Source organism: Stegostoma tigrinum, chromosome 3 (genome assembly GCF_030684315.1).
Source record: "Stegostoma tigrinum isolate sSteTig4 chromosome 3, sSteTig4.hap1, whole genome shotgun sequence".
Lineage (NCBI taxonomy): Eukaryota > Metazoa > Chordata > Chondrichthyes > Orectolobiformes > Stegostomatidae > Stegostoma > Stegostoma tigrinum.
The window spans coordinates 134,605,380-134,620,379 of NC_081356.1; the positions used below are offsets into that span (position 1 = coordinate 134,605,380).

Sequence of the window (15,000 nt, forward strand, 5' to 3'; positions counted from 1 at the left end):
GGTGCAGATTCCAGGATTCTTGATCATATCACCGCAGTATTCCCAGCTTCTGACCTGCTCTTGTAGCCTCTGTGTTTATGTGGTGGTTCCAGTTGAGTTTCTGATGAATGGTAACCCCCATATTGATAGTGGGGGATTCAGAAGGACTGGGATTTGTATTGATTGGATGTGGAAATGATAAAGCCTGGCAAGGGATTGGGCCTCATGGGTATGAGAAGCTATGGAAGGGGGTAGGTAGGTGAAAGGTCATGAAGTTGTATGGATGAAGCATGGGGAGTGTTAGGAGGTGTGAGTGGTGATGGCTGGAGGGTTGAGGGTGGTTCTATTTTTTATTATAACCAGGACCAGTCCCTTTGTGGGCCTGTTAAACAGCTTTCATCAGCCCCTGGCAGCTACAACTGTTTACAAACTACAAACCTGATGAAGGTTAGCTAGGCTGGGAAATTCCCAGGTTCCTGCCCTCCATTGTGGAATGAAAGTGGAATTCAGCATCTGTGCGCCTTTCCCCCAGTAAGGCTGCAGCAGCCACTCTGGACCAGAATTGGAAAACTTACCTCCTCAGAATTGATGGAAGCTCCCGGAATCTTGCGATCTGAAACAACAAAAGTTGCAGGAAACAGACGTAACTAAACTACTCAATAATACAAATTGCTGAAACCAGGAATTCTGACAAGTTATCCATCGTTTTGGCTAATTGATTGTCTGGTTGGCATGATGCCTGTTTGAATATTGAGATTTACATCGTGTAGCTGTGTATCTGTAACACCACTTTTTACTTTTAAGTTACAGATTTCAACACCTGCAGTTCTTATTTTAATTGTTGTCTTCACCAAGGATAATCATGGGAAATGGGACCAGTGTTGGCCCCAACCATTTCCCATTCAGCGCTAACCCGGTCAGATGCAGGGAGGAACTTCCTTTATTTAATTCTGACCGTAAGCCTCAGTCCTTCACCTACAATCCCTTCCGTGGTGTCATTTCAGTTCTCCATTCCGATCATACTGTAACTTCATGGTTTGGCAATGCCGATGGGTACCAACTGATAGACAATGTTGACTAGGGGTGCCTGTGCCCAACAGGGGCTGGATTGAATGAGGGACAGTTTGAGGAGGAGTTAGAATTCCTGCTTCAACAGTGATGGTCAGTCTCCCTGTTCACATATCCCATCATTGTCTCCTGATCTGACCATTACCATGTGTTCCCAGGTGTAACACAGTTAATATCCAGGCTGTGAGATTGCCATCAGTTGCCACACCAAGCTGGAGCTGTAACCACTCTTACATTTATCTCTCCATGTCCTTCTACTTTGATGGAAATGAGGAATTTTTGCTAAATTCTTCCTGGACCAATCCTTTGAAGGGGGTGGCCATGCTGAGAACCTCATGAATCTATGAAATCGATGAGGAGGGCCCACCTTATTTCAGGATATTAATCAATCCAGATTGTGGTAAATGAGGAAGTGACTTTGATGCGAAGGTGTGCTCTCAGGAGCTGAACAAATCACTTTTAGAATTGCAGAAACTGGCCGCAAACAGAACGGCCCATATTGCTGTGACCTCCTAGACATTTGGATGAACAGGTCAAGTCTAAGATAGTCCCGGTAGGTCATGTAAAAAACCTGCAGAGACTGACTGCTCCTGAAAATCGAATGGCTGAACTTTTTTTTGACCAGCAGATGTGGATGAACACAACAGTGAAACATCTGCACTGCCTCTTCCTTGGCTCAGAGCATGGTGAAGTTATCTTTGCTGCCCAGATTACATAATTGATTATGCCACCATAAACCTGAATAGTTTCCAATAAGCTCCGTTGGTGGATTATTGAAATTTACTTAGAGAAAATGGCCTTTAGCTTATCTGCAAATAAATCAATTCGCACAGAAAACAAACAACTGCGTATAGCCTATGTTATGTCAATGTCAACTGCCCACTGTTATAAGGAATTATGAAAATTCTGTTTACTGTTACCAGAGGATAAAGAATACAGCCCATCACCTCAGAGTCAGATTAATCAGAGATGGGTAAGCGATGCCAGCCTTCTGAGAACGGAAGAGAATTCCCTAAATGTTGGCACTCTGAGTTTTTCAGCCCATCAGTTGAGGCTGGATTTGAATGCCGAGGTAAAACAGCAGTGAGCTATCTGGCTCCCATGTGTGGCTTTCTCTTTTATCCATCAACCCTTGCATCCTCTCACCTGCTTAGGTTGGAGTGAATTCTTACCTTCGGGTTTCATTGGTGGAAGAGGCGGTGGCAGCTGTCCAACACTTTGGACATCATCATAGTTCTCGTCCTCTTCCTCTTCTGTTGTTGGGCTGTCAACAAGAAAGAAGGTTTGTCAAGGGACGTACAGATGGTGCATGAACCCTTCGCCTCGCTGTGCAGTTTAGCTCTGTGCATGTGGTAGTCACTCACACAGAAGGGGCAGGTAGTCGTGTTGTGGCTAGTAATCCTGAACCCTAGGCTGATGTTGTGGGGCCTTGGGATAATGAACATAGAACATAGAACATTACAGCACAGTACAGGCCCTTCGGCCCTCGATGTTGTGCCGACCTGTCATACTGATCTCAAGCCCATCTAACCTACACTATTCCATGTACGTCCATATGCTTATCCAATGATGACTTAAATGTACCTAAAGTTGGCGAATCTACAACTGTTACAGGCAAAGCGTTCCATTCCCTTACTACTCTCTGAGTAAAGAAACTACCTCTGACATCTGTCCTATATCTTTCACCCCTCAATTTAAAGCTATGCCCCCTCGTGCTCACCAAGACCATCCTAGGAAAAAGGCTCTCCCTATCCACCCTATCTAACCCTCTGATTATTTTATATGTTTCAATTAAGTCACCTCTCAACCTTCTTCTCTCTAATGAAAACAGCCTCAAGTCCCTCAGCCTTTCCTCGTAAGACTTTCCCTCCATACCAGGCAACATCCTAGTAAATCTCCTCTGCACCCTTTCCAAAGCTTCCACATCCTTCTTATAATGCGGTGACCAGAACACCAGAGTTTTGTACAGCTGCAGCATAACCTCTTGGTTCCGGAACTCGATCCCTCTATTAATAAAAGCTAAAACACTGTATGCCTTCTTAACAGCCCTGTCAACCTGGGTGGCAACTTTGAAGGATCAGTGTACATGGGCACCGAGATCTCTCTGCTCATCTACTCTACCAAGAATCTTACCATTAGCCCAGTACTTTGCCTTCCGATTACTCCTACCAAAGTGCATCACCTCACACTTGTCTGCATTAAACTCCATTTGCCACCTCTCAGCCCAGCTCTGCAGCTTATCTATGTCTCTCTGTAACCTACAACATCTTTCGTCACTATCCACAACTCCACCAACCTAAGTGTCACCTGCAAATTCACTAACCCATCCTTCTATGCCCTCATCCAGGTCATTTATAAAAATGACATACAGCAGTGGACCCAACACCGACCCTTGCGGTATATCACTAGTAACTGGTCTCCAGGATGAACATTTCCCATCAACTAACACCCTCTGTCTTCTTTCAGCAAGCCAATTCCCGATCCAAACTGCTATATCTCCCACAATTCCATTCCTCCGCATTTTAAACAATAACCTATTGTGGGGAACCTTATTGAACACCTTGCTGAAATCCATTTACACCACATCAACCGGTTTACTCTCATCTACCTGTTTTGTCACCTTCTCAAAGAACTCAATAAGGTTTATGAGGCACAACCTTCCCTTCACAAAACCGTGCTGACTATCCCTAATCAATTTATTCTTTTCTAGATGATTATAAATCCTATCCCTTATAACCTTTTCCAACACTTTACCAACAACTGAGGTAAGGCTCACTGGTCTATAATTACCAGGGTTGTCTCTACTCCCCTTCTCGAACAGGGGAACCACATTTGCTATCCTCCAGTCGTCTGGCACTATTCCTGTAGACAATGACGAGTTAAAGATCAATGCCAAAGGCTCGGCAATCTCCTCCCTGGCTTCCCAGAGGATCCGAGGATAAATCCCATCCGGCCCAGGGGACTTATCTATCTTCACCCTCTGAAGGACCTCTAATACCTCTTCCTTGTGAACCTCAATCCCACCTAGTCTAGCAGCCTGTATCTCAGCATTCTCCTTGACAACATTGGGATAAGGGCATTGCTGGCCAGGCAGCATTTATTGCCCATCCCTTATTGCCCAGAGGGCAGTTGTGATTCAACCACATTGGTATGGGTTTGGAGTCACATGTAGGCCAGACCAAATAAGGATGGTAGTTTCCTTCCCCAAGGGACATTAGTAAACCAGATGGGTTTTTCCCCTGTCAATCAACAATGATTCACGATCATCGTTCGACTTTTAATTCCAGGTGTTTATTGAATTCAAACTCCACCATCTGTCACGGCGGGATTCGAACCCAGGTCCCCAGAATGTTAGCTGGGTCTCTGGATTATCAGTCCAATGATAATACCACTCGGCCATCACCTCTCACCATGCCCGATGGTGGCTTTTGTATTCAATATCTTTTTTTTAATATCTGAAATCCCAAAGCCAGTGGTAACCATGTAAACATTGTCTTTTGTTGTAAAAAAATCTGGCTCACAGTTGTTCTTACCCAGTTATTGTGAAGATGCCAAATATTTATGAATTGGAAGGTAAGAAGCTCAAATGTGTGGTCTCTTTCACAGGTAACGTGTTTTTCAGCTTAAATAGAAGGGGGAAGCTGCTGGGAAATAGTACTGACGGTTTTAAACTGCAACATGTCTCCATTGGCTATCTGAGTGGAGACCTTAGACTTGTTTTGATGTTTTGATGAGTTTGAATTTGGCCAATTAATTTAAAATAAGCAGCTAGATACAGAAAGCCAATTGAATGTAAATCTGATGATGTTGACAAATTTGAACCAATCCTACATAAGAAACATTATTATGTTGTTATGGGTATAAAGATGAAGGCATTTGGAAAAACAAGAGAGAACCGCTTGCCGACTGAGGGGAGAGGCAAACTTCGGCTGCACCGAAAGCAAGCCTACCAGGTGAGATACAAACCTGGCTTTCACATAAAATTATTGAACTCTCTGAAAAGACTCATCAAAGGTACCACAGCATTTTAGCTCAAAGTCCTCACCAAAGAAATTAAAGAGGAAAACATCCAAGACAACAGAATCATTGGAAGCAAAGCATTTGTGACAGATGATCTATGGAAAAGATGGAATTTTCTGGAAGACATATTCTGTGTGAATTTGGAGAGATTAAGTTTTAATTTATTGTTGTCTTATTAATTGGGTTTATATAAATGGGACTTGTGTTTATTTGAACAGCATTCCGATAGAATTTAGTTCAGTTAGGGAATAGTTAGTAGTCTCGGGGGAATTGTTTGTTTGTTCTTCTTCTACTCATTTTGTGGGATGTGAGCATCGCTGGCCAGGCACAGCATCCCTTGCCCATCCCTAGTTGCCCTTGAGAAGGTGGGTGTGAGGTGCCTTCTTGAACCACTGTAGTCCTCCTGCTGTGGATTGAAGCACAATTCCCTTAGGGAGGGAACTACAGGACTTTGACCCAGCGACAGTGAAGGAACGGGGATATATTTCCATGTCAGGATGATGAGTGGCTCGGAGGGGAACTTGCAGGGGATGGTGTTCCCATGTATCTGCTGCCCTTGTCCTTCTAGATTGAAGTGGTCGTGGGTTTGGAAGGTGCTGCCTGAGGGTCTTTGGTGAATCTCTGCAGTGCATCTTGTAGATAGTACACACTGCTGTTACTGAGTCGGTGGTGGGGGGAGTGGATCCTTGTGGATGTGGTGCCAATCAAGCGGGTGCTTTGTCCTGGATGGTGTCGAGCTTCTTGAGGGTTGTTGGGGCTGCACCCATCCAGGCAAGTGGGGAGTATCCCATCACACTCCTGACTTGTGCCTTGTAGATGGTGGGACAGGATTTAGGGAGTCAGGAGGGGAGTTACTCACCGCAGGATTCCCAGCTTCTGACCTGCTCTTGTAGCCTCTGTGTTTATGTGGTGGGTCCGGTTGAGTTTCTGGTCAGTGGTAACCCCCAGGATGTTGATAGTGGGGTCAGTGATGGTAACACCATTGAATATTGAGGGGCTGTGGTTGTTGGTGAGTTGTTTAATTGTCCAACACCATTCACCACTGGATGTGACTGTACAATTACTTCATTCTAACTTCATTTGTGGTTCTTCCACTGTTTTTTTTTATGTGCAATTCAGGTTGACAGGGTGGGGTTTGCTGTTGTTGCTCCCAGTGCCTCGGTCAGTGTTGGGCAGTCTCTGTTTCAATCCTTTCTTTAGATTTGTAGTTCTGACACAACAGAGCAGCTTACTGCATCATTTCAGATGGCAGCTAAGACTTACAGGTACATTGCTATAAGTTTGGAGTCACAAGTTGGCCAGATCAGGCAGGGAGGTTAGATTTCCTTCCCTAGTGAACCAAATGGGTTTTTATGATCATCAACAGTGGCTCTATGGTTACCATTAGGCTAACTTTTAACTCCAAATTTATGCAGAACTGAAGTTGCACCATCTGCCATGTGGGAATCAAATCATATCCCAGAGTATTGGCCTGGAGCTCTGGGTTATTAGTACATTAACAGTGCCACTGGGCCACCTCCTTCCCTGTTTGGGATCTGATTGACAGGTTTGGTGAAATGGACACAGGAGTTGAGGGTAAAATCAAATCTGATTGAATGGTGGAGCAGCCTGGAAGGGCCAAGAGGCCTATCCCTGCTCCCTGTATTTCTGTTCACTTTAATGTGTGAGTGCCACCAAAGAGAGTCATCCAATCTCATCTTGTGTCAGGCACTTGCTCTTATCTGAGATAACAAGGTGTGAAGCTGGATGAACGCAGCAGGCCAAGCAGCATCAGAGGAGCAGGAAAGCTGACGTTTCGGGCCTGGTCCCTTCTCCAGCTATCTGTGAGGAATGTTTACAGACCATGAACTTGACCTAAACTGTTCCCTGAGGTGAAAACAGACTGCCTTAAAAGACTGAACTCATTCAGGCTCTTGGGATTTTAAAACAAGTGCTGTGTGAGTAGAAACCGACTCCAACACCCAAGACATTTTTCCATCCCCGCCCCTGTCTGCTTTCCAGAGAGACCACTCACTCCGCGACTCCCTTGTCCACTCCACACTGCCCTCCAACCCCATCACACCCGGCACCTTCCCCTGCAACCACAGAAAGTGCTACACTTGCCCCCACACCACCTCCCTCACCCCTATCCCAGGCCCCAAGATGACTTTCCATATTAAGCAGATGTTCACCTGCACATCTGCCAATGTGGTATACTGCATCCACTGTACCCGGTGTGGCTTCCTCTACATTGGGGAAACCAAGCGGAGGCTTGGGGACCGCTTTGCAGAGCACCTCCGCTTGGTTCGCAATAAACAACTGCACCTCCCAGTCACGAACCATTTCCACTCCCCCTCCCATTCTTTAGACAACATGTCCATCATGGGCCTCCTGCAGTGCCACAATGATGCCACCCGAAGGTTGCAAGAACAGCAACTCATATTCCGCCTGGGAACCCTGCAGCCCAATGGTATCAATGTGGACTTCACCAGCTTCAAAATCTCCCCTTCCCCCACTGCATCCCTAAACCAGCCCAGTTCGTCCCCTCCCCCCACTGCATCACACAACCAGTCCAACCTGTCTCTGCCTCCCTAACCTGTTCTTCCTCTCACCCATCCCTTCCTCCCACCCCAAGCCGCACCCCCATCTACCTACTAACCTCATCCCACCTCCTTGACCTGTCCGTCTTCCCTGGACTGACCTATCCCCTCCCTACCTCCCCACCTATATTCTCTCCACCTATCTTCTTTTCTCTCCATCTTTGGCCTGCCTCCCCCTCTCTCCCTATTTATTCCAGAACCCTCACCCCATTCCCCTCTCTGATGAAGGGTCTAGGCCCGAAACTTCAGCTTTTGTGCTCCTGAGATGCTGCTGGGCCTGCTGTGTTCATCCAGCTCCACACTTTGTTATCTTGGATTCTCCAGCATCTGCAGTTCCCATTATCGCTGTGTGAGTAGATTCTATTTGTGATAACAATAAATACTGAAGAATGGAGAGAAAGGAGAAGTTCTTTTATATTTACAGTGCGTCTTGTTATTGTTTAATTCAATATAGTAAAACAAATAATTCCTCTTTCATTTTTTACTTTTGGAACTCTAGTTCTGATTCATGGGGAGATCCCTTTCCTATAATATTGTAACACAGTGCAGAAATTATTACAGTGTCTTTCATGGGAGCTTGCTGTGCACAAACTGGCTGAGATACTTTTGACACTTTCCAAGCATTCCGTGAGCTGTTAAGCATTTTGGGACACCCCATGATAATGTGTAAAACTGTGTCTTTTTTTCAATCATTCAGGGGGAATGGGTGTCGGTAGCTGGGACAGCATTTCCTTTCCATCCCTCATTCCCTGCAGACCACTTAAGAATCCATGAAGTGGGTCTGGAGGTTGTATTTAGGACAGATTGTGCTATGGAGGGGGAATGGCTGAACCCCTCAAAACCAACACAAAAGCCCCAAACTGTTGTAGAACATAGAACATAGAACAAAGAACAATACAGCACAGAACAGGCCCTTCAGCGCTCGATGTTGCACCGACCTGTGAACTGATCTAAGCCCATCCCCCTACACTATCCCATCATTATCCATATGCTTATCCAAGGACTGTTTAAAAGCCCCTAATGTGGCAGGAGTAGATATTTCCCTCTAATAATTACCCCCGAAACACACAGAAGCTCACCTTTCCCCTTGTATTGTGTTAAAAGAGTGATTAAAAGAAAAACTTCCTGATCGCCACTTTACAAATAACAATATTTGTTTAACCCTAACAATCAACCAATTAACAGAACTATGGGCCATCAACAGCAGCAGAACTGTACCCCAGCACAATCTGTAACCTCATAGCCCAGCATATTCCCCACTCAACCATTACCATCAAGCCAGGGGATCAACCCTATTTCAATAGAGAGTGCAGGAGGACATGCCAGGAGCAGCACCAGGCTTACCTGAAGGTGAAGTATCAACCTGGTGAAGCCACCAAACAGTGAGAGCAGCAAGTGATAGAGCTGAGTGACCCCACAACCAATGGATCAGATCTAAGCTCTGCAGTCCTGCCACATCCAGTTGTGAATGATGGTGGACAATTAAACAACTCACTGGAGGAAGTGGCTCTGTAAATATCCCCAAGCTCAATGATGGAAGAACCCAGCACATCAGTCTAAAAGATAAGGCTCAAGCATTTGCAACAGCCTTCAGCCTGAAGTGCCAAATGGATGATCCATCCCGGCCTCCTCCAGCAGTCCCCAGCATCACAGATACAAGCCTTCAGCCAGTTTGATTCACTCCACGTGATATCAAGAAACAGCTGGAGACACTGGATACTGCAAAGGCTATGGGCCCTGATAACATTCCTGCAATAGGACTGAAGGCTTGTGCTCCAGAACTTGCTGCTCCCCGAGCCAAGCTGTTCCAGTGCAGTTACAACACTGGGATTTACCCGACAATGTGGAAAATTGCCCAGGTATATCCTGTACATAAAAAGCAGGACAGATCCAACCCGGCCGATTCCTGCTCTTATCAGTCTCCTCTCAGCCATCAGTAAAGTGATGGAAGGTGTCAGTAACAGAGCTGTCAAGCAGCACCTGCTCAGCAATAACCTGCTCAGTGACGCCCAGTTTGGGTTCCATCAGGGCCACTCAGCTCCTGACCCCATTCCAGCCTTGGTTCACACATGGACAGAAGAGCTGAATTCCAGAGGGTGAGGTGAGAGTGACAGCCCTTGATATCAAGGCTGCATTCGACTGAGTGTGGCATCAAGGAGCCTGAGCAAAACTGGAATCAATGGATATCAGGGACAAACTCTCCGGTGGTTGGAGTCATACCTGACACATAGGAAGATGGTTGTGGCTGTGGGAGGTCAATCATCTCAGCTCCAGGGAATCTCTGTAGGAGTTCCTCAGAGTAGTGTCCTCAGCCCAACCATCTTCAGCTGCTTCATCAATGACTTTCCCTCCACCATAAGGTCAGAAGTGGGGATGTTCGCTGATGATTGCACAGTGTTCAGCACCATTCATGACTTCTCAGATACTGAAGCAGACCATGTTCAAATGCAACAAGATCTGGACAATACCCAGGCTTGGGCTGACAAGTGGCAAATGAATTTCATGCCACACAAATGCCAGGCTATGACCATCACCAGTAAGAGACAATCTAACCACTGCCCCTTGACAGTCAATGGTGTTACCATCACTGAATCCCCCCGAACTATCAATAACTGGGGAGGGTGGTTGGTTAAACATTGACTAGAAACTGAACTGGACTCACCACATAAACACAGGGACTACAAGAACAGGCCAGAAGCTGGGAATACTGCGGTGAGTAACTCACCTCCTGACTCCCCAAATCCTGTCCCACCATCTACAAGGCACAAGTCAGGAGTGTGATGGGATACTCCCCACTTGCCTGGATGGGTGCAGCCCCAACAACCCTCAAGAAGCTCGACACCAGCCAGGACAAAGCAGCCGCTTGATTGGCACCACATCCACAAGGATCCACTCCCCCCACCACCGACACTCAGTAGCAGCAGTGTGTACTATCTACAAGATGCACTGCAGAGATTCACCAAAGCATCTTCCAAACCCACGACCACTTCCATCCAGAAGGACAAGGGCAGCAGATACATGGGAACACCACCCCCTGCAAGTTCCCCTCCGAGCCTCTCACCATCCTGACTTGGAAATATATCCCCGTTCCCTCAGTGTCTCTGAGTCAAATCCTGGAATTTCCTCCCTAAGAGCATTGTGGGTCAACCCAGAGCATATGGACTCCAGCGGTTCAAGAAGGCAGCTCACCCCCACCTTCTTAAGAGGCAACTAGGGACGGGGCAATAAATGCTGGCCCAGCTAATGATGCCAATATCTGATGAGTGAATTAAAAATAAAGTCAATGGAAGTAGTTAGGTTGGTGCAGGGAGCACTTAGGAAGGCCAGTGGTATATTTGCCTTCACTGCAAGAGGATTTGTGCTCAGAAGTAGGGAAGCCTTCTTGCTGGACCTTGGTGAGATCACATCGTCCTACCTCAGTCAGGATGTATTTGCCATCCAGGGACGGCAGCAGATTTTCACTAGGCTGATAGCTGAGATGGTAGGACTTAAGAGGAGCGATCAGGGTCATGGAGGGAGTCCTTCTGCCCACCATATCTCTACCAACCAACCTCACTAAACTACACTAATCCCATTTAGCTGCACTTGGCCCATCGCCCCTACTATACCCTGGTATTTTACAGATAGGTTTAATTGGACCTGTATTCATTTTTTTCTTAATTCATTCATGGATGTGGGTGTCACTGGCTAGACCAGCATTTATTGTCCAGAGGGCAGTTAAAAGTCAACCACATTGCTGTGGACCTGGAGTCACTTGCAGGCCAGACCAGGTGAGAATGGCAGATTTCCTTCCCTGAAAGACAGTAGAGAGCCAAATGGGATCTTCCTGGCACTCAACAATGGTTTCATGGTCACCATTAGATGCTTGTTTCCAGGTGACTGTTGAATTTAAATTCCACCATCTGCCCTGGCGGGATTTGAACCCAGGTCCCCCAGACATGGTGAGGAAACATGTCTTCACTCAGAGGGGAGTGATTCCGTGGAATTCTTTCCTAGAAGGCTGTGGAGGTCAAATCACTGAATGTATTCAAGAAAGCGACAGATAATATTTTAGATTTTAAAGGTATCAAGGGGTTTGGGAAGAAAGTGGAAATATGAGACTGAGAGTAAGGACCAGTCATGATCATATTGAATGGTGGAGCAGGGTCGAAGGGCCGAATGGCTTTCCTGTGCTCCGAATTTCTGTTCCTGTCCATTCCCAGTGCCTATGAGCAGGTGACAGTTTGACAGGACCTACTGATCACCTGGAAAACTCTTTAATGGATATTATCGAGTATTTAAATATTTTCAAAGCCACTAGTGTTGACAGCGGTTACAGAAATCAGGTTTAGCTAATCGTCTCAACGTGGAGTAATCTTGGACTGGAACAGAGAAAATTGTGATCTATGTAAGCCACTGAATAGACTGTGATTTCAGATAAAGCAACCCCTGAGCCAGCTGGAGTTATACGGACCATGGGTGTATGGAAGCTACAGAAAGACTGCTGTTTCACTCCTGAGCTGGAGACTGGCAGCATTGCCCACAGCTCTCTAATGACTGAGTCACTCTCAATGGGGCAGGATTTTCTCTCCCTTCCTCCAGAATGGCCCCAAAACCCAGCATTATATGAAAGGCAAAATCACCAAGACCCGAAGAGGCTAGTTTACCAAATTCCGCAAACACTCATTTGAAAACTTCTTACAAAGGTTTTGGTCAAGTCCTGAAACGGTCATGAAACTACATTCTCCCAACGCTGTGACTTTCTTCTTGTACTTTGCTGGTTTTCGTGAATTGACTGAGTGCTGCGTTGGTTGAATTGTTCTGGACCTCATACAAAGACCACGGGGAAATACAAACCCGGCTATTTGATTAGTTTCTGCGGTGTACCAAAATAACCTCAGGTGACCTTTCTTCATTTCCTGTGCCACACTTGACCTGACTCACCATTTCAGAAGCAGTTCAAATGTTGTTTATGTTTTCGGGGACCCTGCAATGTCATTTCCGCTTTGACGGCTTTTAAAGAATTGAATCAGATTTTAAAGTCCAGAAGCTGACCATTTGGTTTAACCAGTCCAGCAGCCTCCTCCCATCTCTCCTCATGTAAATCTCTCAACATTTCCCTTCCATTACTTTCACTCATTTATTTGACACCTAAGACCTTGAGGGGATTCTGAAAGATGTTTACTCTCACTGGAGGGGCGAGGGCTTGGGGCTATAGCAGCCATTGAGTGCTCTTAAGGCAGTGGTAGATCGCTTTTTGTCTAACGAGAGAGTCTAAGGCTATCAGGGATAGTTGGGAACATGGTATTGAGGTTACAATCAGATCAGCTACAGTCTTGGTGAATGGCCATGATGGGCCGAATGGTCTACTTTTGCTCCTTGTTCATACTCCCAGCTTCCCGGAAATGCCTCAATGTGTCCCTATGTTTCATATTCTCTGGGTAAAGATATTAAGTTGCAGTTGAAGATCAATCAAGATTTTGCAGATTTTTCAAATTACTTGTTCACAGTTTGTGGATGTTGCTGGTTCGGTTTTTAAGGCACAAAAACTGACTGGCTTGCTAATGCCACAGGAGAGGGCAGGGCATTTTAAGAGGAAATCTTCAAGCTTTCCTAAGTCTTCAGTCTCTGTCAGCCCCAACCTTAGCATTGGAATCTGCTCCTGGTTCCCTGAGTGGAAAATGAGGGAATGGCACCAACATTTTGGGTGAAAATCGAACAAACTGCGGATGCTGTAAATCAGGAGCAAAAGTAGAAGTTGTTTCAGAGATAGTAGGAACTGCAGATGTTGCAGAATCTGAGATAACAGGATGTAGAGCTGGATGAACACAGCAGGACAAGCAGCATCAGAGGAGCAGGAAAGCTGACGTTTCGGGTCAGATGAAGGGTCTAGGCTCAAAATGTCAGCCTTCCTGCTCCTCTGATGCTGCTTGGCCTGCCGTGTTCATCCTCTGCACCTTGTTACCTTGTTATCAACTCTTTTGTCTATCCAACTGCTCTTCTCTCTCTTTGGACTTTGTCCTTTATCCTATCATTTACTCCCTCCCCCATCCCTCACTTTATCTTCTGCATATGAGCCGACGGCCTCCTGGCTACCATCAGTTCTGAGGAAGGGTCAGCAGACCCAAAACGTTAACTCTGATTTTTTTCTTCATACACACAGCCAGACCTGCTGAGCTTTTCCAGCAATGTTTGCTTTTGTTACCAACCTGATGGAATTGTCCCCCACGTTGGCCCAGACCACTTAAACCCGAGAATAAACCGTGAGTCTGCCACAGAGATGCTCAGAATGTTAGGATGCAAATTATGCTCTAAAATGGCCATTTAATTCCAAATTAGAATAGGGCTGGGCTTTAAAATGTAGCCAATCAGCACTTCTACCTGGATATAAAGCCCCTTGGTTCATGTTACTGTGGTCTTGGTTTAAGAAGGCAGTTCACCATCATCTTCCCAAGGGAATCAGGAGTAGATGTCAAATGCTGAACCAGCCAGCGAGGATCCCATCCCCTGAATGAATGAAAGGAAAGTGGGCATTGAGGGATGACATTGTAGGATCAGATTACCTAAGTGAGGGGGAAAAGTTCCAACTTCAGCCAACTAGCTGTCCTCAGATTATTAAACAATTGCGGAGTTGCTGTGATCACAAAGATACAACTGAGTCTTTGGTTGGTTGGTTGGTTGGAAAACCCCTCCGTCTGAAAAATCCTGCCCAGATTTCAAAGTCATGATGGTGTGTGGTTTGGAGGGAACTTCCAGAGGGTGAGGTGTACCTCTCTACTAGGTGATATGGGTAGGCACTTAGAAGATGCTGTCAGAAGTGAGATTCCTGATCACTGTTCCTTCACTGTTGCTGGGTTAAAATCCTGGAATTCCCTCCCTAAGGGCATTGGGGGTCAACCTACAGCACATGGACTGCAGCAGTTCACAAAGGCAGCTCAACCCCACCTTCTTGAGGGGCAACTAGGGACGGGGCAATAAATGCTGGACCAGCCAGCGATACACAACTGATGGGTGAATTTTTTAAAAAATCATCTCTTTCAATGCACTTTCCCATACAGCCCTCCATCACGAGAGGTCACAAAATTGCTCAATCACAGTAAATGAGCCTCTGGGACAGAGAATTTTAAAGATTCAAAGACGCAACCCTTTATTCTGAAACTCATCTCCATCCCCAACAATTCTGCTTCCACCCTACTGAGCTCTATAAGAATGTTGTAAGGATTGCCGTAGTCCCTTTGAAATTGAGGGAATGCAGACCCAAACTAACCCTGCCAATCAGTCTGGTGAGCCTTTGGTGCAGCTTCTCTCTGGCCATCAGATTGTCCTATAGGTAAGGGGACCAGGACTGTCCACAAATACTCCACATGAGGTCTCA

At 46.0% G+C, this 15,000-nt stretch overlaps 1 protein-coding gene across 3 annotated transcripts in view; it reads right to left on the reverse strand.

Moving 5' to 3' along the window:
• Positions 1-15,000, reverse strand: part of LOC125450961 (FYN-binding protein 1) — a 177,244-nt gene that overhangs the window by 68,376 nt on the left and 93,868 nt on the right. For all 3 annotated transcript variants that reach the window (XM_059644958.1, XM_059644957.1, XM_048527468.2), the window contains exons 4-5: positions 2,220-2,311; positions 555-592 (exon numbers count right to left, since the gene is read on the reverse strand). In XM_059644958.1, coding sequence (XP_059500941.1) covers positions 555-592; positions 2,220-2,311 — 130 coding nt within the window. The remainder of the gene's footprint in view (positions 1-554; positions 593-2,219; positions 2,312-15,000) is intronic.